The sequence below is a fragment of the Phymastichus coffea genome, unplaced genomic scaffold (assembly GCF_024137745.1).
Source record: "Phymastichus coffea isolate CEN01 unplaced genomic scaffold, Cenicafe_Pcof_1.1 PCOF00007, whole genome shotgun sequence".
NCBI lineage: Eukaryota > Metazoa > Arthropoda > Insecta > Hymenoptera > Eulophidae > Phymastichus > Phymastichus coffea.
The window spans coordinates 4,538,416-4,562,563 of NW_026706818.1; the positions used below are offsets into that span (position 1 = coordinate 4,538,416).

The 24,148-nt window shown below is 37.4% G+C and overlaps 1 protein-coding gene across 4 annotated transcripts in view; it reads right to left on the reverse strand.

Annotated features, from left to right (window-relative positions):
* The window catches only part of LOC131669076 (glutamate receptor ionotropic, kainate 2-like), a 1,402,504-nt gene that overhangs the window by 760,968 nt on the left and 617,388 nt on the right, over nt 1-24,148 (reverse strand). For 3 of the 4 annotated variants that reach the window (XM_058943682.1, XM_058943691.1, XM_058943710.1), the window contains one exon: nt 10,612-10,827. The exons of the other annotated variant lie outside the window; for it this stretch is intronic. In XM_058943682.1, the coding sequence (XP_058799665.1) occupies nt 10,612-10,827 (216 nt within the window). The remainder of the gene's footprint in view (nt 1-10,611; nt 10,828-24,148) is intronic. 4 annotated transcript variants of the gene reach the window in all.

Below are 24,148 nucleotides of genomic sequence, written 5' to 3' on the forward strand. Positions count from 1 at the left end.
ACGATTATTCGTGAAACTCCGTCGATCTCAACTGAGTTGAAGTTTTCCCACGATCCCGGTTTTCGCTCCCGAAAACCCGAACAACGCGAAGTCGCACGGCTCAATCTTGTCTACAAAGTCGCCGCGTACACGCGGTCCCACGATAGTCACCATCGCTCCTGAATCGTACAGCGCACTGTAAGGCTTCCCCGCGATATGGACTACCAACAACTCGCGATTTTCCACCGCGTCCACTTTTGGTTCGCCCACGCAAACACGAACACAGAGGCGCGAGAAACCTACACCGGTTCTCGATGACTCGCCTCGCTTCTCGTTCCCCCGACTATCCGTCAAATCTTTGCGTGTCGACTCACATCCTGCGCCATCCGACGCTTCCAAACCCGATGCGATCGGTGTCGCCCGAACTGCTACCTCTCCGCTCAGCACCATAAACTCCCTGAACGAGGTGACGGATTGCGACGTCGTCTCGTCTACACCGTCAAGGTCGTCAGTTTTTGAGTTTCCAGCCTGCTGAGGCGATCTCTCAGTCCAAGTTTGTTCCGGAACCGGCCTCGCAAGCGCCGCTTTCCCCTCTGGACTTCTTGAGGACCGCGCGGTCTCTGCACTTTCCATCGAGTTCCTGCCCGGCTGATCCACCCCGGGCGTTCTCTTCGATTTACCTCTCGATCCACGCCCGAGCATCGGACTCCCTTGGCCATCTGCTCGATTTCGCTCTGATTCGCGTGCATCCAGCATTTCCCTCGACTCCGATGCTCGCTTTCCTCGCTCGCGCTCGAGCCCTGCTTCACGCATTCTTGTCCATCGTTCGTGGAATTCGATCCAGTCGAACTCTTTCCTCGAACACTCCTTGATTCTATCTTTCGCGCCCTCGCGTTGCATAGAGGCCTCTGTTTTCGTGTTATTCGCGCCCAATTCAGCTTCATTTCGCTCCACCTGCTGTTGAAACTCTGCGAACTTGCTATAAAACAGCCTCATGAACGCGACTTTTGCCCCGTTGGGTGCCCTATTACGCACAACTACGCGGAATCCGTCGGGCAACTGGGTCCCGCTTTTAAGTTTTCCAGAGCTTTGAGCCACAGCTGACATTGCTGACATGTTTCCAACGTCTTATTTTCTTTACCGCAGCCTTGGCACGTTAGCCCTGCTCTACTTCCTTGTGAACACCGGTTCGCGTAATGTCCTAGCTGTTGGCATTTGTAGCAGCGCACTGGGTTCCTTCCCCGATTGCGACTCGCACTTCGGTCAGGAACCCCTCTGCCACTCGTGCCTCCAGCCCCCAACGGCTCCGAACTTGTTCGCGTCGACTTCAAGTTCTCTGGGCTTGGGCACTCGGCCTTCCGGTGTCCCAGCCCCCCGCATTTGTGGCATACGCCCTGAAAGGTCACACGCCCTGCAGCCTTCCTCGCAGCAGGGCTCCCATTTCCCCTGGGTGGGCCCCTCTGCGAATGAGCTAGCTGGGATAACACGACCACTACATCTCTCGGCAACTCTTTTGACGAATCCACATCCTTACGTTGAGCTACACCTTCACTATCCGGATTGCAGCTTCTGCCTACGGGTTTTGTTGCCGACTTATTTTTCTTTCCTTGGCGGTCCTTACTATTCTCATTCCCGACCGCATAAACTCGTTCGCCCATCGCAAAGTTCGCACCGCTGCCAGTCTTCACGGTTCTTTTTGATGAATCTCCGCGGTAAGCGACTTCCGGCATCAACGACTCCTGCGGCGCACAGTGGGAGATTTGGAAATTTTTTTGGACAAAATTGAATATCTTTTGATTGGAAAAAGATATCGACATCAATCTAAGGGCATTTTGAAGCTTAATTGGTGCTGAATAAAGAAAAACTATCAGCATTATCATTATATATATCTTTGACCTTTAAAAATAAGGTCAAAGTTGGCATTTTATGAAAAAATTTCATTCTTTCCAATTTTTAGCCTTCAAACGGATGATAATTTAATATAAATATATCGCATTTTTTTAGGATTTTGAACGAGAATTCCGAATCCGTTATCAGAATTTCGATTAAGTATAGTAGTCATTGAGAAAAACGCGTCCGAAGCCAAGGAAAGCCCAGTTTTCCTTGTTATTTCTTGTTTATCTCCCTGCAAACGGTGGATATCGTCTTATTCACGAAAAATAAGCAGAGTAAAGTATTTCACTGTATGTTGTAAAAAAAATAAAGAAAAAAGTTGTTTTTGAATCTTTAAAAAATATTGTATCACCATCAAATCTTTGAAAACAATTTATACGCTTATAAGCCAACTATTTTGATATTTTTATAATTACGAATGATATCAAAATTTTAATTCCCACTGTCAGAAATATAGAATGACACGTTTGATCCTACTATCAAACTTTATTTCATAATTATTCAGAATCTTAAAGACTTGGCTTTGCCAGCAGAACTATCGCTATAGTCCAAAATTTGAGCTTCATATAGATAAAACTTTTTATATTTAATAGTAACTTGATAATAACTTAACAATAACTAAAATAAATATGATTGCTATTTGACTGAATGGTCTACTTATTGAAGTAAATATATAACTTTTCTAAGCGTCTATCAAAATGGGAATCCCGAAAAGCACTCTGGATGGGATAATAGAATTGAAATCTACTATAAAAAAGTAAAATCTAGAAGAGCACTACAAATGTGAAAGTAGAATAAAGAACTTTGAAAATAATTTCTCTTGATAATGTATTGTTGTAATAAAATAATTATATTTAATTATTATGGCGTACATTATAGTTGTCATTTTAGGTAATAGAATTTTTTATTTAGTATAGTCAATTAGTTAGAGAACAAGAGTCATGGAAAACCGCGGTTTCCTCGACTTTGCAAGTGCTTTTACCAATTAACAATATAGATAAATGAAATTCTGACAATAAATTCGGGTTTCTCGTTCCTAATGAAATATATATTCGTTTTTCTCAATGACTACTATACTTAATCGAAATTCTGATAACGGATTCGGAATCCTCGTTCAAAATCCTGTAAAAATGTATATTCCGTTTATGGAATAAGACGATATCCACCGTTTGCAGGGAGATAAACAAGAAATAACAAGGAAAACTGGGCTTTCCTTGGCTTCGGACGCGTTTTTCTCAATGACTACTATACTTAATCGAAATTCTGATAACGGATTCGGAATTCTCGTTCAAAATCCTACAAAAATGCGATATATTTATATTAAATTATCATCCGTTTGAAGGCTAAAAATTGGAAAGAATGAAATTTTTTCATAAAATGCCTACTTTGACCTTATTTTTAAAGGTCAAAGATATATATAATGATAATGCTGATAGTTTTCCTTTATTCAACACCAATTAAGCTTCAAAATGCCCTTGGATTGATGTCGATATCTTTTTCCAATCAAAAGATATTCAATTTTGTCCAAAAAAATTTCCAAATCTCCCACTGTGCGACGTGGAGATGGTCTGTCAGATAATTGTCTCGAGTCAACCACTACCATCACCACGACGCGTGACACACGTCGACCTGGTGACGCTTCGAGCAGAACCCGTGATCGACATCACAACGCCACAACCGCTCTTGGTGAATTTAGTTTCACCAGAGATACAAGAGACGCCCTGCCGCCGACGAGAATAGGTATGATTTTTTTTTCTCTTTTCTTTTTTTTCTAATCGGAGGGTAGTTTGTTCTAAGTTTTTTTTCATTTTTTTGTTGCAGGTCGACGATCACGACGACGACTACCAGGACAACAACAACAACAACAACAACAACACCATGCCTGTATGCGAGGGCTGGGAGTGCGTATACTGCGCCGCTGGTCGCTGCAGTCTGCAGCCGCAGTGGGTGGAATCACCACCACAGCGCGGAAGCAGGCGGCACGTCGATCGGAATGGACCGGTCAGACACGTGCGCAGATTATTTACATCGGAGTCGTCCAATCCCGAAAATTCCTCCGCTGTGCGCTAGCTTTCTCGATCGCTGTCGCTAACTCCCTTTAGTAGGCCCGCGGGATCACCCACAACGGCGCTGATGAAGGATCTCCATATCACGGGGAAAAAAAAACGCCTGTAGGTCATGGACGAAACAGTCGACGGTGCCCCGCGCTATAAAGTTGCCAAATTTTTCCCCGCTGATCACAATGACGACGACGACGACGACGACGACGGTAACTAAGCGTCAGTTTTTTTATAAATTTTTGTACAGTTTTATATTTTGTTGTATTTTTTATATAGTAAATAATTATTAATAATAATATGTCTTTTTATTTCAGCGATCAGACACACACACACATACGCGCGCGCGCGCGCACACATTGAACAGCAAAAAATTTATTATTCGTTATATACCAATTATAATAAATATTTATGTATAATATTTATTATAATTAGTATATTTATTAAAATTTATTATCATTTGTATGTTGTGTGTATTAGCGCTTGGGCGCTAATATCAATCGTGTAGCTAGTATACACAATACGATATTGCCCGTAGTAACAGTGGCTGTATCTCTAGCGGTAGAGCATCGGCCTGCGGATCCGGAGGACGAGCGTTCGATCCCCCGATCTATCCGTCCATTTTTTTCCGATAAATCTAAAAATTTTAACACACATACGAGGTGTGATCAAAAAGTAAGGTGAATTTTTATTTTTCTCAAAAAATATTTATTTATTCATCAATTTTTATTTTATCTCCTTCAAAGTAATCCCCCTCGGATATAATGCACTTGTGCCAACGCTTTTTCCAATCCTCAAAGTATTTCAAAAAATCTTTTTTTGTGATCTTGTTTAGTTCATCCTTCGATGCCGTCTTTATCTCCTCAATCGTGGCAAAACGCCGTCCTTTCATGGGCCTCTACAGTTTTGGGAACAAGAAGAAGTCACAGGGGGCCAGATCTGGGGAATACGGTACCTGTGGCATCGTTACTGTGTTGGTTTTAGCCAAAAATTCGCGCACAAGCAACGATGTGTGAGCAGGGGCGTTATCATGATGCAAAAGCCAATTTTTATTTTTCCACAAATTCGGACGTTTCTGGCGCATTGCTTTGCGCAAATTGCGCTAACTTGCAGGTAATATTCCTTATTTACTGTTCTACCCTGTGGCAAGAACTCATAATGCACCACGCCCCTGCAGTCAAAGAAAACTGTAAGCAAAACTTTACATTTGATCGAACTTGGCGTGCTTTTTTTGGTCTTGGTGATCCAGAATGCCTCCACTGGGACGATTGAGTCTTAGTCTCAACGTCATAACCGTATACCCATGTTTCGTCACCTATTATAACCCTGTTGAGTAAATCTGGATCATCGTTGACGTCATTCAGTAGCTCTTGGGCGATGCTCATGCGACGTTTCTTTTGGTCGAAATTGAACAATTTCGGAACAAACTTCGCTGACACACGTCTCATGTCTGAAACACTCGTCAAAATTGATTGGCACGAACCAAATGAGATGCCAATATCATCAGCAATTTTCAGATAGTATTATGTATATAGATCATGATTTAGAGTTGCACAAACGAAATAACATTATCAAATTACTGTCACTAGTTCATAACCAGTTTTCATTCCCACGTTATAAGAATCTATTTAGGTAGGCATGGTATAAAAATGGTTATCTTGTAGATAAACCAGAGGTATTTGAAAATCCCGTAGATTTTAGTTTCGGAGATTCATGTGGAATGCATCGTGAAATAGACGGTTGTAAAAACGTGGCTATTATTCGTTGCAGTTGGTATAAGAAATCTTTATGTTTCAAGCATTTTTTTAAAGAATATCATTATTTTTCTGCTTATAATCCATAAATTTATATTGATATTCTCAATGCATTTTGAAAGAATATTTTTTATTTCAAAAAATTAATAATGTTAATAGATAAGTTTCCCAACAATAAGAAGTAATATGGAATATCATCTAGTGTGTTCCGTCGTCACATGTGTGTATGTATGTGTGCGCGCGATGGCCGAACTTGGGAGAGAACCGTGGGAGATAGCGCTACCAACGGAGCGAGCTGCCCCGGTTTCTCTGCAGGTTTGCGCTGGCTTGACATTCTGTCCGTTGCCAGTACAGCTCAAGCGGCCATTGTGTGCGCAGAGCTATCGCGAATTTCACATGCGATTATCCGCGAAAATCAATATAATTTGATAACATCAGTGATCGTTACAACTAAAATTGACAACAAAAAAACAATACCAAAGACGCAAAACAACGTATTGCGCAAATATTTTACCGTATTCAACCTATGACAACAACGAATTAGTGATCCTTGCCAAGCGGTGATTACATATAGTAATCTACGATCTTACTTACTTACTATTATCCATTTGTATGATATCAGCGATATCAAGCTAATTTCATCTTACTTATCTATTACTACCTATTTGTATGATATCATCGATATCAAGCTAATATCATTTCGCCCATCTTTTACTACCTACTATCCGAAACTCTCCGATATCATCAATCAAGTATGTGTGTGTATGGGAATTCTTCCGCGTACGTGCGCGCGTAAATTTCGCGTGATCACGTGATCATTTCTTATGCGAAAATTATTTTCGACAACTTGTGCGTGTCTCACTTTGTGTTGCGTCGAAATTTATTGTATTAAATCTTTTCATTTTTATTCAATTTGTCAAGTTTCAATAAATTGGGTTGTTTTATGCCGAAAGGCTTTTTTCCCATAACATAGTGTTTTTTATTTTACCAGTGTCAAACTCTTAAATAAAAAAAGAAAAACGTAAAAGTCAATTCACAAGCGATTCTATTTTAACTCAAACTATATATAAACTTCTGATAAAATATTTCTACAATGCCAACTGCGGCATTTTTGAGGAAACTTCAAAACAAAACATAGTGTATTATTAAAATTTAATTCTGCTTGCTTATAGTAGCTATCTATTGTAATAAAAATGAATATTCTGGAGAGGATGGACCATAAATAAATTTCAAATAAATATTTAACTCTTTACCCTCTAATATGTAATTTAAAAAGAAAATTCGAAATACATTACCTGTAGTTTTCAATGTCCTTCCAAATAAAAGAAGTTTCATTTAGTTTGCAAGAATAAAATTAAAAAAAATACTTTCACTCTTGTAAAAAATAAGATATTCAACCCCCTGGATCCGTGGTATAACTGATAACATTGTGACATGGTAAGAAATAATTTTCAGTTGGTTTCAAGAAAAAATGTTTTATAGAAAAGGAGATATACTGAAAGAATAGTTCTTGGGAGTGAACGTGATGAGTACTTTCCACCTCTTAAATGGTTTATTCGCCTCACGAATGAATACTTCTGGCTTTTGGTTAGTCGTTCATAGTATATTGAACAAATTCAATGTTAGTTACATCAATTTCATTTATGCAGTTAACTCAAAGTACTTAGTTTCAATGAAAATAAAAAAATTCATTTAAGGGTAGTTTAACCTTAAATTAGAAAAAACTAAAAAATACTTCAACTTTGATTCTTGATGTCCTTCTAAACAAAACAAGTTAGAAGACGATTGAATTAAATTCACAATTTTGGCCGACAAAAAAGTAGGAAAAAAATCACTTCTACCCTTATAAAAAGTAAGGGTTGCAACCCTCTAGAACTTTGGTACTATACGTGACACTGTTTGAATATCCAGTTGGTTCCAAGAAAATACCTTATTTAGAAGAAGAGATATATAAAAAAAACGATTTTCAAGGGTGAATTTTAAGCCACGTATTAGCACATAAAAAAATACGTGTTGACTATTTTTCAGTCTTCTACCACATATCAAAGTTTCATCAAAATCAGTTAGTTACACTTGGTGTACCTTCCTGGTTAGAATAAAAAGTTTTTATATCACTCCAAGAATGCGTACAATTTCTTTAACAATCTTATTTAGCGAAAATTAGAGGAAATCAACAATCTTATTTACTATCTTGTAAAAAACGTCCTAATAAAGATATCTATAGGAAAATTTTTCCATATTAAAATACTCAGTAGAATCTTTCATTTTCTTTGTTGCATTTCTAAAAACTTTAAATCTCTGCTCCATAAAGTCATTATTTGCATAACATCTTATTTTATTTAGAAAAGCTAATTTACCACAAGTTTTAGAAGATCAGTGTGAAAGAAGGTAGATTTTCAGAAAAATTGTTTTTTCATGTTTAAAAGAATTTTTTCAAATATTTAGGAAAAAAAATTTTATTTCAGGAAAACTGGTTTTAAAACATGAGAAAGTCCTCCTAATTTATAAAAAAATGAAAGTTTTTACAGAGTACTTCTAGGAAAAATTTGCTATATCGATGTAATTTATTAGAGCAGTGTTTACAAGATATTAAATACTACAGTAATTTTTTCCGGTCATACTACGGCTCGTCCATTTGAAACTAAATGTTTTCTAATACAATTTCATCTATCCAGAAATTATTCGAAAAAAATTCTTGTATGATAAAGTGAAAAATTTTAACTCGTAATACTAACGATTAATTCCTCGTTATTCTCGTATATCTTGAATTGAATATTACATATTGTTATGCTTACGAAAACAGCAGTGGCAAATGAAATAAGAGTGACAGAGCGAGTGAAGGAGATCTAAACAAAATTAGTTTTGCTCATTCTAGCGTACGAACGCGTGCACCAGGCTATTTATTAATAAATAAGCTTGTCTAATAATTAAAGATTAAAAAAAACAAATTGAAAGATACCGCGTTAAGGTGTTTTGTATTCATCGCTGCAGTATGTACGGATGCGCCGTCATGCATAAATTATAACATGATTCTGTTTTGGATGTGTCTTATGATTATTGGAAATATGAATTGGGGAACAAAATATTATGAATGTAAGATAAAGACAAATGGTACAACTGCTATTTTTTGGTTGCTTTGATCTGCCACCGCTGCCACAATCGTTTCGAGCGCAAACTGCTTTCGTTGCCGTGACCGAGTAGAAAAAAGAACGGTAATCGAGGGGAGAGCATTGTCTTTCCTCAGAAAACGCCTCTGTTTGGCCGAAATAGTTAATTTTTAAAATTCACTTATCTAGATGGATTTTAATCGTGCCCAAAAATGAAACAGTTATCGATTAAATAACAAGTGCTTTGCAAAAATTTATAAAGGAAGATGCAGTTTTTACACTTCAATTTACAAAGTCGTTGCGCATGATTCTTTTCACGAATTATTTGAGCGGGAAAAGGGAGATACGAATGTTCTGATTACTGTAACCTAATGGGCGTGCAGATTGCGGCATTCGCGCATGTGAGAACTTGGCATTAGAGAATGCAACATGAAAATAACATCGGCAATCCGATAAAAAAAAATTTGATTGCCGGCCCATTTACAACAAAATAAAAAGAAAAGAAAACACAAAAAAGGAACAAAATTGTGACTTGGTAATACATTGCTCATAACGTAATCGATCAAGGTGATATCCGCGAAGAGGTACCTAACCCATGCGGGCCACTAGAAATGTTCAACCGTTACGAGTCGGCACTAATGATACCCGCCCATCAATGAACTTCTCTGCCTGATCACGGAGACTGTAGATAAAATCGTGGCACTAATGCTCATAGTTGGTCGAAAAGTTACCTTGGGTCGTCGATGTCCGCAGAAGTCGCAAATGTGGCCGGTGATAAGTTAGAGTGCAAGTGAGAGAGAGAGAAATAGCTCATACTACCGCTGCTGTTTCGAATCCCACTGTCGCTGTTACTAAAAAACTCTCGGGATCTCTGAAATGGCATAGTAATCCATGGCATAGCGGGCATCTTATTTTCTGGTCTCTTCACGGCTGTAAAACGCGTCGCTTAGGTATGTTCACTATTTCATCCATGAAGCCTCGTATTTCTCTCTTTCTCTCACTTTTACGGCCCTCCAAAAGCTGCGCTTTTTCCTGCTCTCAGCCTCGTCAATCAGCATCATACTTAAGCACACACATATGCTTCTGGTCTGACGAGGGCATATACACAGGCACCAAGAGACAACGGGCAAAGGAAAAATTGCTAACAAAGCGTTCTTTGCTACAGAAGTTTTTCAATTTAAAGATCTAAGGTCATTGAAATTTTATTTAGGTATTGAAGTTGATATAAGTGGTGATGACTTTTATAACATTAAGTATACAAATTACATTGGAAAAATACTGCAATAAATTCAAAAATTAAAAGTCTCAGAAATACCATTAGACCAAAATTATACGAAAGTAAGAAATAAACCTATAGAGATATCGCACCATGAAAAACACTAACAGTTATTCAGTGCCCTATTGAACCTAGCAGTCAGACTAAACATCGCAGCAAGCGCCTCTATTTTAACATAATACACTAATAAATCTACTAAAAGTGACTAAACAGATATCAAAATAGTTGGTGTTACCTAAAAAGAACAAAAATTTATTCCCTATACCTCAATAAAAAGAGTGGAGAGCCAGAGTTCATGGATATGCAAATATCAACTAGGCAAGAAAAAAAATCAATCAAAAGTTTAAAAGTAGCTATTTTTTTAAATTCAAAATCGTTTACAGCGAAATACTCTAAAACTATAACGGCATCGAATAGTTTTAGGTAGTTTTAGATCAGTTTTTTTTTACTCTTTCCTCAACGGATGAAGACAAACGAATAGGACCAAGATGCCTGACTAAATGTGCAACATGGAGCATTTCGAATAATCGTTTTACTGTACTTACTTTTCGTGTAGTAACCTTGAATAGTTTATTTTGAGCAGCTTCAGTCAGAGTGTTGTTCAATTGTTTTTCGTTATTGTATATGACTAAATCTGAACCATTCCACTCTCCTAATATTGATTGACTACCAGCTTGTATGTTCATTACTTTTAGTTTAAACTGTCGTTGCTTATTTTCGTCAAATGTCATGAATCCCGTTTTTTTTCCATATCTCGTTTTCTAAAAGAATCATTCATAAATTTTTCTGTAAAATTCAAAGATAGTTTTCAAAAATATATTGATAAATTAATTTGATAATAATAGAAATTACAAAATTAGACACATACAGAAATTGCGGTAGCTTAGTGAGGTAAGAGACTTTTGTACAAAAAGTTCGAGCTCCGGACACACAAAAAGTTTGAACGTATGAAAATTTTCAAAAAAGTGAAATTTGTATGTTTTGTAAAGGAAAATTACGACTTTACCGATTCATTCGCTTGCTTTCACCATTATTCGTTTATCACTTCAGGCTGACAATGTATATGTATGTACCGGGATGGATTGGGCACGTCGCCGATTTCCCAACAGGTTTTGAAGTTGTTTTTGGGCGTGGTGTTGATGGAATACATGTTCAAAGCAAGGAATATATGGGTAAGATATTATTGTTGTTCGTGACTGGATTATGTCCAGCCAGTGTTCAATCCCAGCACCGAAACATGTGATGATCCCGGTGAGGATCCACACGCATAACGCGTGGGATAATTTATCCGAGCAGAGAATAGAAACGACCAGCCAATCGGATGCGAGATATAGCAGAGGTATAACATCAGCAATAATGGAAGAGCAATAAAAAAAGCAGTAACCTGGAGATGGTTGACGGATGACGAAGGTCCGTGCCTCTTTCTCTTTCTCTCTATTTGTATATTCAGACGTTGCGTTCAAGCAAGTGTGGCGGAGAAGTTTTTAAGTTTTTACTGGCTCCCACGTTGGTTGTAACGGTCGGTCACGTATTCGTCAGGATAAGTGGCAAAATGATTACTGAGCAGCCTGCCGGAAATCCTATTAATATATTTGAGCTGGAATTAGACTTAATCCCATTTTGGATTTTGTATCATCGATTATACATCTATGTACTTCATTTTTATACTATTCTTTTTTTTTCTCGTTTTGTAATTAAAAGTAAGTATTATTTAACTGACTGTTACCGTTTTCGCCTATCATCAATTCTCATCCTAAAATTAGTTTCGCGGAAAATTAATCTATACACCTGATATATTATTCAGCCGTCGGAGCATTTGCGCTTCCCGAATCTATTCCTTTTTAATTATTTAATACGAGCACCCGCCAGTATAAACCTTCGTGTTGGTGGTCGCACTTCTCCGTTTCCGTATTTATTACCATGATTCTGATGGTTCAGACTCCACCTTAAACAGTAAGTCGAGTCATAATACGTATAAAACTTGTATAATAGTGATAGAGAAAACAAGTTTATACGCTGATAACTATAGGGTCTAGTAGGTATAGGTATTTAGTGTATGTAATTCTTGTAATGATAATAACAATAATATTATAAATGTAATAATCTACTGATAGGTGACAACTCGCGCGAGTCGAGTTTGTCCCGTACAAAGGCTCTTTTAACAGCCGAGCGGCCTTAGACTCGGGCGGTAGTCAGGCTTTCGGGCACCCCGGCCTGTTCCCGCGTCGATAATGAAATCCGTGTTTATTATAATTTGACACTCGATATCGTTTTCGTAAAATAAATAATTGAACGTTTATAACGTTCTTCGGTTATTTATTAAAAGCAAAATTGTAATAGCGACTCTCTTTAATATAGCGGGGAAGCATATGGATACACTTAAAGATGTTTACAATTATAATATTTATTCTAGTCTCTTTTATGACATAAATGAATTAAGCAGAATAGAGATATATATGTATCCTCAGACGCGTAATTTTCGCGTTACGATATCTAGTTTTTTTTTTTGGTTACATTATATTTATTATAATTTATTAGCCGAAAAAAGGTTCTAATAAATACTTTACTTCACGAGTACCTAAAGAACATACTGCTAATTTGTTTCCGGTTTGGGAACATTTACCGCAATATAGATCTAAATTCAGTAGATAGCCGTTTAAAGTGCATAAACCCCAAAATTTCAAACCAAACCTTATTGATTTCCCTCGAATAAATTGTTTCTTTTTTTTTTTTTTTTTTTTTTTTTATTTTAACGTCGCTCTATTTATGCTCCATCAGTGCTAATTAGCGACGGAGGCTTGCAATGTGTTTGAGAACAAAGCACATGAAACTTTTTTCAGAGGTGCTTGTATCAGCAGGAACTGGGAATCGAACCCGGGCCTACCGGGTGCGAGTCCGTCGCCCTACCGACCGAGCCATTGCAGGCCTCGAATAAATTGTTTCAATACAGTTTTTGAATAAGACTTGGCCATCGTTTCATCAATTGATACAGAAGTTTTCCATATTCTGAACTTTAGGAGGTTGTTTTCCACCACCCTTTATCATTTGGATCCTTGTCTTTAGCTTTTGTATATTTCACTTATATTTGATTTCTTCAAAATTATCACGAGCTATTGCAGAAGAAACAATTTCACTAGATAAGAATGTATCAGATGACCAATAATCTCTTTGAGACTTTCTTTTATTAAATGAACTGAAAATAACTATACCTATAAAAGAGTCAAGATTTTGTAACTTCAGATCATAATTAAGCTCTTGTTACGTCTCACGTAACGGCCGTGAATTGACAAGAATTACTCAAACGCGACTGTCTCTTTTCGGTCAATGCGTAAGCGCTTTACCACGGGTGCAAAATTCAAACAAAAGCAGGGCGGCAATGTATCTAAAGTACCGAGTGGAAAAGTAACACTTTAAATAATTTTACCTGTAGTTTAACTGGTCTAGAAACTCGTACCTCAGAAGCCAGAGATGTAACGTAGATACAAGAATTAGGTATAACTCTCAAATAAATTATTATAGAAATAGAGTTAAAATATTTATTGATCAAATTACAGAAGGTGCGTAGTGTCACAGAGTAGAATACAGAGTGTGTGTTTCAATTGTTTTGCGTTGTCTTTTATAGCACAAAATACATAAAAACTAATCAATAAAGGGTTAATCCCAGAAGGGGTAAGTGCGTCACCGAGATTAAAGTCAGCTATTAAATGACTATTGCTTTCAATTACGGGAACACCCCTTCCATAAAAAATTCAAATTTCACCGCTATAAAATAGTCTGACTCGTCCTCGACGTAACACGCCCGCCCCTGAAGAATAGTGACGCAGGGCGCTCGCAAGTTGCACCTGCCTATTTGAAAGGCTATAGCGTGTTAACAATATTAAAATTGCCTAAGAATGAATCGTTATCGGCGATGAGTCATTCGAAAGAGCATATTTGGAGGCTCTCTCACCTAAATTTTCAGACCCCTAGGTGTCAATAGTGTCACAATCGTAAAAAACGGGTTTGTGTGAAAATAATTTCTCCTGCTTTACTGTTTGCTCCAAACATTTTAAAAAATTTATGGATATTAAATTTTTTACTACAAAATAGCCCGATTTTTTTCAGATTTTTTGGATAAAAATCGAAGTCAGAAAAAATTATTGAAATTTCAATGATTTTTTAGGTTATGAAGGTTATATTTGGCTAACATCTACACAATCATTTTTTATGTATTTTTTCCCGTACTTTCGAATGCATTTATTCAAATTATCATATTTTGACCGGAACATGCTCAAAAACTGAAAAAACCATTATTTTCCGGGTTTTTCCCATGTTTTTAGCACATAACCTCAAAATTAGATATTTCACTAGGTACTAAAACACCAAACAATACTTCAGAACTCTTTTTCTGTATGCAAGAATACCAAAAAGTAGTTTAGAAACATTTTCCAACTCCTAAAAATTCATAAAGTCAAATTTTACTTCCCTGGAACTGCAAAGAGCCTATTCAGCCAACTTTAAGTACAGAAAAACTACGTATCATTTTGAAATTATTAATTATTATAATGAAATAATATCCTTGAGTAAGTAAGTATATAATTATAGTAGAAATTAGAATAATGTTTATAAAGAATATAAATATGTGCATTTAATTTGTTCATGAAATGTACGAGGTGTGTTCAAAAAGTAAGGTGACTTCAAATTTCACGGGCAACGTACTTCCGATTGTCGATTTTTTGCTTTGTTATGTTGGTACACTCTTTCCGAACATCTGTACCAAGTTTCAAGTGTATAGCATTTTTTGTTTGGTTGTGAGAGGCGTAAAGGTATCGAAAAATATGGATCAAAGGATTTGCATCAAATTTTCTGTAAAAAATAAAATAAAGTGCTCCGAAACATTTGAAATGTTGACGGTGGCATACGGTGAAACTGTTCTGAGTAAAAAAATGTTTACAAGTGGTACAAACTCTTCCAAGATGGCCGGGAAGATGCCAATGACGAACCTCGCTCTGGACGCCCAAGCACGTCAACAACTGATGAAAACGTTCAAGCAGTGAAGAAGATTGTTCTGAAAAATCGTCGAATCACTATCAGAGAAGTTGCTGAGGATGTTGGTATATCGCTTGGCTCGTGCCATGAACTTTTTTCTAACGTTTTGGGCATGAGACGTGTGTCAGCGAAGTTTGTTCCGAAATTGCTAAATTTTGACCAAAAGAACCGTCGCATGAGCATCGCTCAAGAACTGTTGAATGACGTCACCGACGACCCAGATTTACTCAAAAGGGTCATAACTGGTGACGAATCATGGGTATATGATTATGATATCGAAACCAAAGTCCAATCGTCCCAATGGAAGAGCCCAGATGAGCCAAGACCGAAAAAAGCACGCCAAATTCGATCAAATTGTAACACGTACGTTAATAATTTAAGCCCGAACAACGTTGCATCACAAATTATTTAAGGGGAAAGGCTCGGAAGGCGCATTCGCTTCGTCGCGAAAACTTAACGAGGGCTATGTCGTCCGGTAATATAGATAATCGCAATTTAATCAATTACAGAGAGACAGGTTCGAACAGAATAAACTCATCAATTCTAATATTTTTCTCTTTATTGCTACAATACTATACATTCGGCGTTTGACGTGTGCGTCGGCCGAGTCCGGGCTAAGTTCGTTCCGTGCGAATTAACGCACAGGAAACAGAACGTCACCTTACAATTTGTCCCGCGAATTCCGCGAGGGCGATGCGAATTCACGCATCTAACCACTCGTCCGCGTCCGGCCTATATGATGCTCAGAGAGAGAGAAATCGAGGCGCGCACCGATAAACTAAAAAGGGTACCTGACCTTGAGAGGGAGCGCTGCTGTGGAAGTCCACGTCCTCTGAGAGAGCGATGTAGTCCTCGAAAGGCAGGATTCTCGATGCAGCCGGTCTTCCTTCTTGCTGATGGTCGCTATGGTACTCAACCGCACAAACACTCGTTATAGTCGCGAAGCTTGACTAGCTGGCAATTAATTGCCGGTCAAAACTCTACTGCCCGCGATCTCGCGCCTCCCGCGCTTTCTTACGCGCCCCTCCCTATAGGTACTCAAAACGGCCGAGCGCCGCCGGCTACGCACACATGTGCGGCTCATGCCGGCGACACTATTTCTCTCTCTCCTCCTCTGCTCTCCGCCTATGCCTATCCCTCCAGCGCCAGACATCTCCGGCGATCAGGAATCAAACCTGCAACAAAGCCACATCGTGCGTCGATACTCGGTTTTACTCAACCAAGACCGATGTGGCAGCGGCTCAGGGGAAGGCACGCGGAAGAGAGAGAGAGGCGAACAGGGCGATCGAATCCAACGATCGATTCGCCCGTCACAAAATGTCAAAGTTTTGCTCACTGTTTTCTTCGATTACCATGGCGTGGTGCATCAGGAGTTCTTACCATATGGACGTACGGTCAATAAACAGTATTATCTTGAAGTTATGCACCGTTTGCGAGAAGCAATACGAAGAAAACGCCCCGAATTGTGGAAAAACAATTCATGGCTTTTGCATCACGATAATGCCCCTGCTCATTCATCTTTGCTTGTGAGAGATTTTTTGGCAAAAAACAACACCACAATCATGCCTCAGCCACCATATTCACCGGATTTAGCCCCATGTGACTTTTTCTTGTTCCCAAAACTAAAGAGACCTATGAAAGGACGGAGATTTGCAACGATTGAAGAGATAAAGACTGCATCGCTGGAAGAGCTCAAGGCTATACCGAAAAGTGCTTATGAGAAGTGCTTTGAGGATTGAAAAAACCGTTGGCATAAGTGTATTGTATCTGAGGGGGATTACTTTGAAGGGGACAACATAAATATTGATAAATAAATAAATATTTTTTCTTAAAAATACAAAGTCACCTTACTTTTTGAACACACCTCGTATTGTCAATGTAAATGTGATAAATCCATATCAATTAAAATTTACCAGAACTTTAACATTATCAATTTTAATTACAATTTTATTCTTAATCTTCATCACTATCTTCATTTATAACTGGATCAATATCTATGGAGGAAAACAAATCAGAAAGAATTTTTGCTGGTCTAATAATTTTCGATTGATATCTAGCATTACTGAGATAGTATATAACTGCTGCGATATGTGAGCAAGAGCCTACAGTTCGTAATCCGTTTGCACAGTCGCATGCGTGTAGAATACCGCTATAGCCGATTGAATTAGGCTTGTATTCAACGTAGCACTTGTAGGTCTTACTATTTATATGCCTGGATCTTATTAATACTTTAATAATATTTGGTTTCAACTTAACATACTCTAAATTGATATTTTGATTATCATCCATTAATTCAGCCAGATAACAGACGGCTTGACCTATTCGATAGGTACCTGAAAAAAAAATCTTAAGATCCCGTTCAGTCATCTCCGGAAAGTCAGTTATTTCATTTGACGTTAGTTTAGTCATAGTAGTAGATCGTCTAGACCATCTGGCTGTCGCAACTTCTGATGCCAAAGTATTTTTATCTTGATTACATTTCAGCATTCTTTCAATAATTATGTCTTGCAATCCATCTTCATCTTTATCGCTGTTCAAACGCTTTCCAAAACGGTTGTTGAAAAAACAAGCGATTCTACAATATGCGCCAGCTTTTGGTAGAAGCTTATTATCCAACTGCTGGAGGAGAAGTTTATATTTTTTCCCGAGAAAACCGTGAACGGCCTCTACTATCCATCTCAATTTTATAAAATAACGAGATTCATTTGATTCAGATATTGTCAAGTTGGGTCTTTTCCCTTTCAAGGCAGGCATAAGAACCCTATATCCAAGACTTTCTAAATAAGTTACCATATCCCTAAAACCTCTATCCACAATACAAACATCACCTTCTCTCATGATAGTTCTTACACCATTCGGATCTTACATCACTTTTTTCATAATACTTGCATCGTTTTCCGTAGCTAAGACCGGACCAGGAACATCTACGACGAACCCGTTTGTGGTGCAAATAGTAAATGCCTTAATCAAAGGATATTTCTTATGACCTGAATATGATTTCCGTTGATAGTCATTATTTTTACTTTTTTGATGACGTAAATAAGTACCGTCAAATACCAAAGCAAGCACGTTCGTTAAACTAAAAAGTTTTTTCAGAAAAATAGAAGTATGATCACGAATTCATTCTTCCCTTGACATACTTTTTACTCCAAAGAATATGGGCAAGATGTCTTTTTCAAATGAATTAATTATCGATTCGCAAAAACCTGAGACTTTTATTTCATTATCTATTCCAAAAATAGACGAAATAAAATTATTCGATGATCCAGTCCGTAGTTTGAATAAAAATATGACCAAAGCTTGTGTAACGTCCCTAGAATGTGATGATCTCATGGAAACTAACAATTTACTTAACTCTTGTAATTGATTATCAGAGAGACTTGTAAAAGAAAATAATTGTAAGATTTATTATGGGATTATGCATATTATTAAAAAATTCATTGCTAATTTTTAAAGAAAAAGGTGAAAAAATCTATTAAAGAGTCGTCCTTGGTAAATATTTTAAGCATTTATATAAGATCTATGTCTACAGAAAAAATCACAGAATTGACATAAATGTTATTGTAAAAAAATGGACGAGTGGATTTACCACATAAAAAGAAAAAAATTTTAATGTAGTCAGACAAGCTACTCAAAATTATGAGGCACCCCCAATTCCGCTTCATTTTATTTACGATTTTTAAGCTTTATAGAGCCTTGGAGTTTCGAATTTTTTAGTAGTCATTCCCAATATTTTTTTTCTTCAAAATTAATGTCTTTATAAACAAAAAAACTTTAATCCGATGTAGGTTTGATTCACTACAGAATTTTTTTGCAGATTTGAATTTAAAAAGTAATATTTTTTGTAACCACGTAATATCGTCGATTTCGTTATACTAGAAACACTACAAATGTTGTATCAATATATTGTGGCATAATTCTTTCTTTCTTATATTTTTTCAACTTTCAAGTTCAATTAACAAAAATTTCGAATAGCTATAAAATTGTTCAAACCGCACACAAATACCGTCTAATTTTTATCATTCGAAAATCTTTCATTTACTGCATTTAAAGTCAATTTTTTCAAATACCTCTAGTATTTTTGAATACATAATTCGCAGAAAAATACGTTTTCTATCAGTTTTAAACTAATTTGTTTTTAAAACAAAAATATTTGGGATATTCCAAGATTTTTTTTACATTTTTATGACTCAAACGAGTAAAACGTTTGGCGAAAAATTCAAGAGTAATTGTCAGTCCACAAAAGTATAGAAAGGTGGTGGATCTGTAAGAATTTGGGGTTGTTTGCCGGGAAAAGAAACAGATGACCTGCATTTTGTAGAAGGTATAATAAATAGTGATAAATATATCAATATTATGGTAAACTACATGCTTCCATCGAAAAAAGTAAATTATCATATCATTATATAGTTATTGCAACGATTATCGAAAATCGTTTAGATTCGCGTACCGGGTTAAGAGCGAGCGACAGCGAGAGCGCGAGAGAGAGAGCGCGTACGGGGCAATGACCGGGAGGGGAGGCTCCGACCGGCAGTATGACTGTGCCACTCAGTCCATTCGTGCCGATCTAACCTCTGTTCCTGAGCCGTTCCAAGTTTTTCGCGTGTTTCCTGGTGACTTTGCGAGCTTGAGTGCGTGGGTGCAGTAGCAGCAGCAATCGCAGCAGAAATAGCAGCAACAGCAGCAGGAGAAACAGCGACAGTAGTAATAGCAGCGACAGCAGCAACAACAACAGCAGCAACAGTAATCGCGGCGGTGCGGCGAGCAGCGAAGCGGCTTTTCAGCGATTTGCTAGTCGGATACGGTTGGCCACCGTATCCTCATCGTTCTCGCGGTAGGTGCACCTATTTCCCCCTCTTCATTTGTTGTTAATTTGCGTGCGAATCCGCGCAGCGAGCGCGAAGAATTTATTTGTTCCGTGCGAGCAGGTAGTTCGCGGTAATCGCGGTTTTCTCTCTCTCTCAATCTGTGTGTCTTGTCATTCACGCGAGCGTGCGTAAGTCTCTCGGCAGATTCCCCGTGTTATTGATTTTGTTGAATAAATCAATCATCATTTTTATTTAAACGAGTTTCGATTATTTAGTCTTTCCTTTGTCCGGAGGTCGCGTCAGTGTTTATTTTCAGTGGATTCGAATTCGCCGGTTGCGTAGCACGAATCGTGCGAATACCGATAGACGCGAATCGACAACTCAAGTTCCAGCGGCGGCCGCACGAGCGCTACTAGCAAGGGGCGACAGCGCCGCCAAGCGGTGAGTTGGGGGAACCCAACTCGGAATAGTAAGAGACTCTGCGCAGGCGCACTCCGAGACAAGGTAGGTTACTGTGCTTTAAGCACAGAGATAACAAGGCTTCGTCTAGTCGTAATAAAGGTATTTTCTAGAGATTATCGACTAAGCGACAGCCTGTTACATTATAAATGATAACCACAAATGTAATATTATATTTCTTTCAATAAACTTCATCAAAAATGACGTTTGCCCTTCTTGATACCCAAAGATTGTAAAAATATTATGAAAATGTTGAAAAAAATCTTGGAATACCCCTTTTTTTCTTTCAAAACAAATTAGTGTAAAATTAATAGAAAACGTATTTTCCTGAAATTTATGTACACGACATTTAAAAATAATGGAGGTATTTGAAAAAAATTAACCTTGAATCATACGATGAATTTTTAGTTTTTAAGATACTTTTAATTTACAAAAATTTCAATAGATTCAAATACTTACTTATATACTGCAAAATGACTCCGTTTGCTAAATTAATATAATGTTTTGTAACAATTGTAACGTTACTAATAATACTGATTATAATAATACAAAACAAAAATTTTTATCCATTAAGGTCGGTATGTATATATACTGTTACTGACTTCGTTTTCTATTTGAAATGCAATCGTTACCACCAAGTACTTATAGGTGTTAATACGAGAATAATCTGTTGTGGAGGTAGCTTTTGCTGCTGCGAGTGCTGCGGTCACTAAACGGTCATCGTACGTGTCGAACGGATGGCAGATGAATGGTCGGACTATAGTCTATAGTCGAACGTACCCATAGAATTTTCGCAGAGAGCGAGTACGGACCTCAGAGAAAAACTCAGCATGGAAAAACCGTCAAATATCGTAATTTATTGAAATCATTTTTAATATTATAGTCATAATTTCTTTAGATAATAATAGTAATGTTAATCATATTTATAATAATTTATATTATACCATCATACATGATTCATGAAACATCTATCCTCAGTAATTTAACTGAATATCTCATTTTATTTAGATTTTAAATATCTATAAGGATATTTATTTATGAAATGTTATCAAAATATAATACATTTTTCAAATTTTGTTTTTTTACTTTTTTTTAAAACGCCTAACGGAATTCTTCAATTTTTGCCTTGAATGTCATGAAAATACAAACTTGAAATGGATCCATGTTCAGGTTTGAGTTACATTTTTGTTCCATTTAAATAGTCAGAAGCAAACCGTCAGAATCGTCGGCCATGATTGGGCTAGATGACCAACGATTCGTTGTCATGCACAGTAGGTTTACGTAGGCTCTTCTGGGAGAGAGGGGAGTACGGAAGCTCGGTAGTGCCATCGAGTGAGTGGGTAGGTCACTAACCAAAAAGTACTTTTTCTGAGGCCAACCTCTTAGCTCACCGCGTGATACTGAGCGTTTTTTCGGTCTACTTAGTAGGTCGTCGAGATAATTTGACGTAGCAGAAGACAACTGATGTGCTAAAACGTTCTCATAACCTTACAGAAGTAAATCCAATGTTTTTTTACTCATTAATGTGTAATGTAATGTGTTATTATATTGTTAAATTCACACACCCACAAAAGATAATAACAACTTTATTATTAAAGAATGATAACGAGTTTTATTTTCGAAATTCAAAAATGGGTTAATAACAGATATTATCAGAATCGAACCATTAATACAACTGACTGAAAAAATCATAACACCGACGAGAGAGAGGTTGGTTAGCAACGTAAACGTTCTTTTGCTCTACACATGAGCCACACATAACATTATCCCGACAATCTCAAAAAGAAAGGGAAGAAAAGACCGAAGGCATCAAGCGGGTTGAGTCTTGGTTTTCTCAACCAAAGGCCCATCTCTTAAAAATGAGCACAGTCTTCTCAAAATCTTCCACTTCTCAAAAATAGCATCTTCAAGCGGGCTGTTCCTTCGCTGATGGCCAAAGGGTCCATCTCTTGAATTGATCCATCTTGAAATTTCAATAGAATCATCAGGAATCATCCACTTGTCAAGTGGGTTGATCCTCAACTCATCCGGTCAAAGGACCTGTCTTTGATAAGTTATGAACGAAAGTGGGAATGTTGATGTGCTGTGGTACCACAACTCTGTTCCTGCTCTGGCATTTGCCCTATGGCTCACGGGAAAAAACCACAGCTCAAAATAACCGTAAGCAGAGCAGATGAGTTAGCTATCGTGATAAATTGCCAGTCGGTCAATGTGAACTATCTTTGTCTTGTGTTTTGGAGTCTTTTGGATGCAAAACACCACGTCATTGATTTTCTTTATGATCTTGAATGGTCCCTCCCAGTTACTTTGGAGTTTTGGTGTTTTACCTTTGATGCGACGAGGATTGTAAAACCAAACTTTTTGACCATCTTGAAAATCAACTTTTCCAGCTGTTCTGTCGTAGGCTTTCTTTGTTCTTTAAGAAGAAATTCCAATGTTGAGTCTTGCATAATGGTGGATTTTGTTGAGTGTGGTCTTGAGTTTGTGTATGTAGGTTCCGGGGGTGAATAGATCAGCAATGGGTGGAGATCCACGCATCAGGTCTAATGGAAGTCGTAAGTCAAATCCAGTAACCATCTCGGCTGGAGTAACTCCTGTTGTTGTATGTATCGAAGATCTGTAAGCTAAAAGGTATAATGAAACCATGATCCCATCTTTCTGAATATTTGCGATGTATTTAGACAAGTATTCAAGTATTGTTTTGTTTTGTCTTTTAACTTGACCATTCGATTGTGGATGTAACGATGTTGTTCTTGTTTTTCGGATACCAAGTAAGTGAAATAATTCTTTGATTAATTTAGAGTCAAAATTACGACCTTGATCTGTATGAATTTCAAGAGGAACTTCATATCTACTTACGCATTCTCGAACAAATACATCCGCAATAGTTTTCGTTCTCGTATTGGAAAGAGGAAAATCTTCTACCCATTTAGTAAAACAATCTATCAAAACTAAAAGATATTTATTTCCTGAAGAAGAAATTGGGAAACGTCCTAAAATATCCATTTGAATTCTTTCAAAAGGTAAACCTACATCGTAAATTTTTATTTGACTGTGGCCTTTGATAGAAGGACCTTTTTTTGCGATACAGATTGAACAAGATCTACACCACTTTTCAACGTCATTTTTATAAGAATCCCAATAGAATCTTTTACGAATTTTTTCTAGTGTTTTATTAACTCCAAAATGACCACCAGAAGGAGAATCGTGAGCTTCTTCCAAAATAGCCCGAATAACATCGTCCTGATATTGATGATCTCTCCAAATAGTTTGAGGTATTTTCTCAAAAATAATACGTCTTACAGAATTATCCTTCTCATATTTTAACTCTATATTGAAGCAATATTTCCAAGATGTATTAGGACAAGGTCGTCTAGAGAGTCCACCTGTATTACCATGAAAAACGCCTTTGCGATGTATAATTTTGAAATCATACTGGTCTAATCTTCCTATCCAGCGTGCTAATTGGCCATCTAAATTTTTGAAAGACAAAAGCCATGTCAATGCAGAGTGATCTGTTCTGACAAAAAAAGGTCTACCACATAGAAAATAGTGAAAGTTTTGGACTGAGTATACTACAGCTAGTAGTTCACGACGAGTAACACAATAACTTCTTTCAGCTTTAGATAAAACACGACTGTAAAAACCGATCACCCTTTCTACCCCATCCTGAATTTGTGATAAAACCGCGCCTATACCATGATCAGAAGCATCTGTATCCAAAATGAAAGGTAAATCAGTACAAGGAAATGCTAGAATGGGTGGAGTTGATAAAACTTTCTTTAAA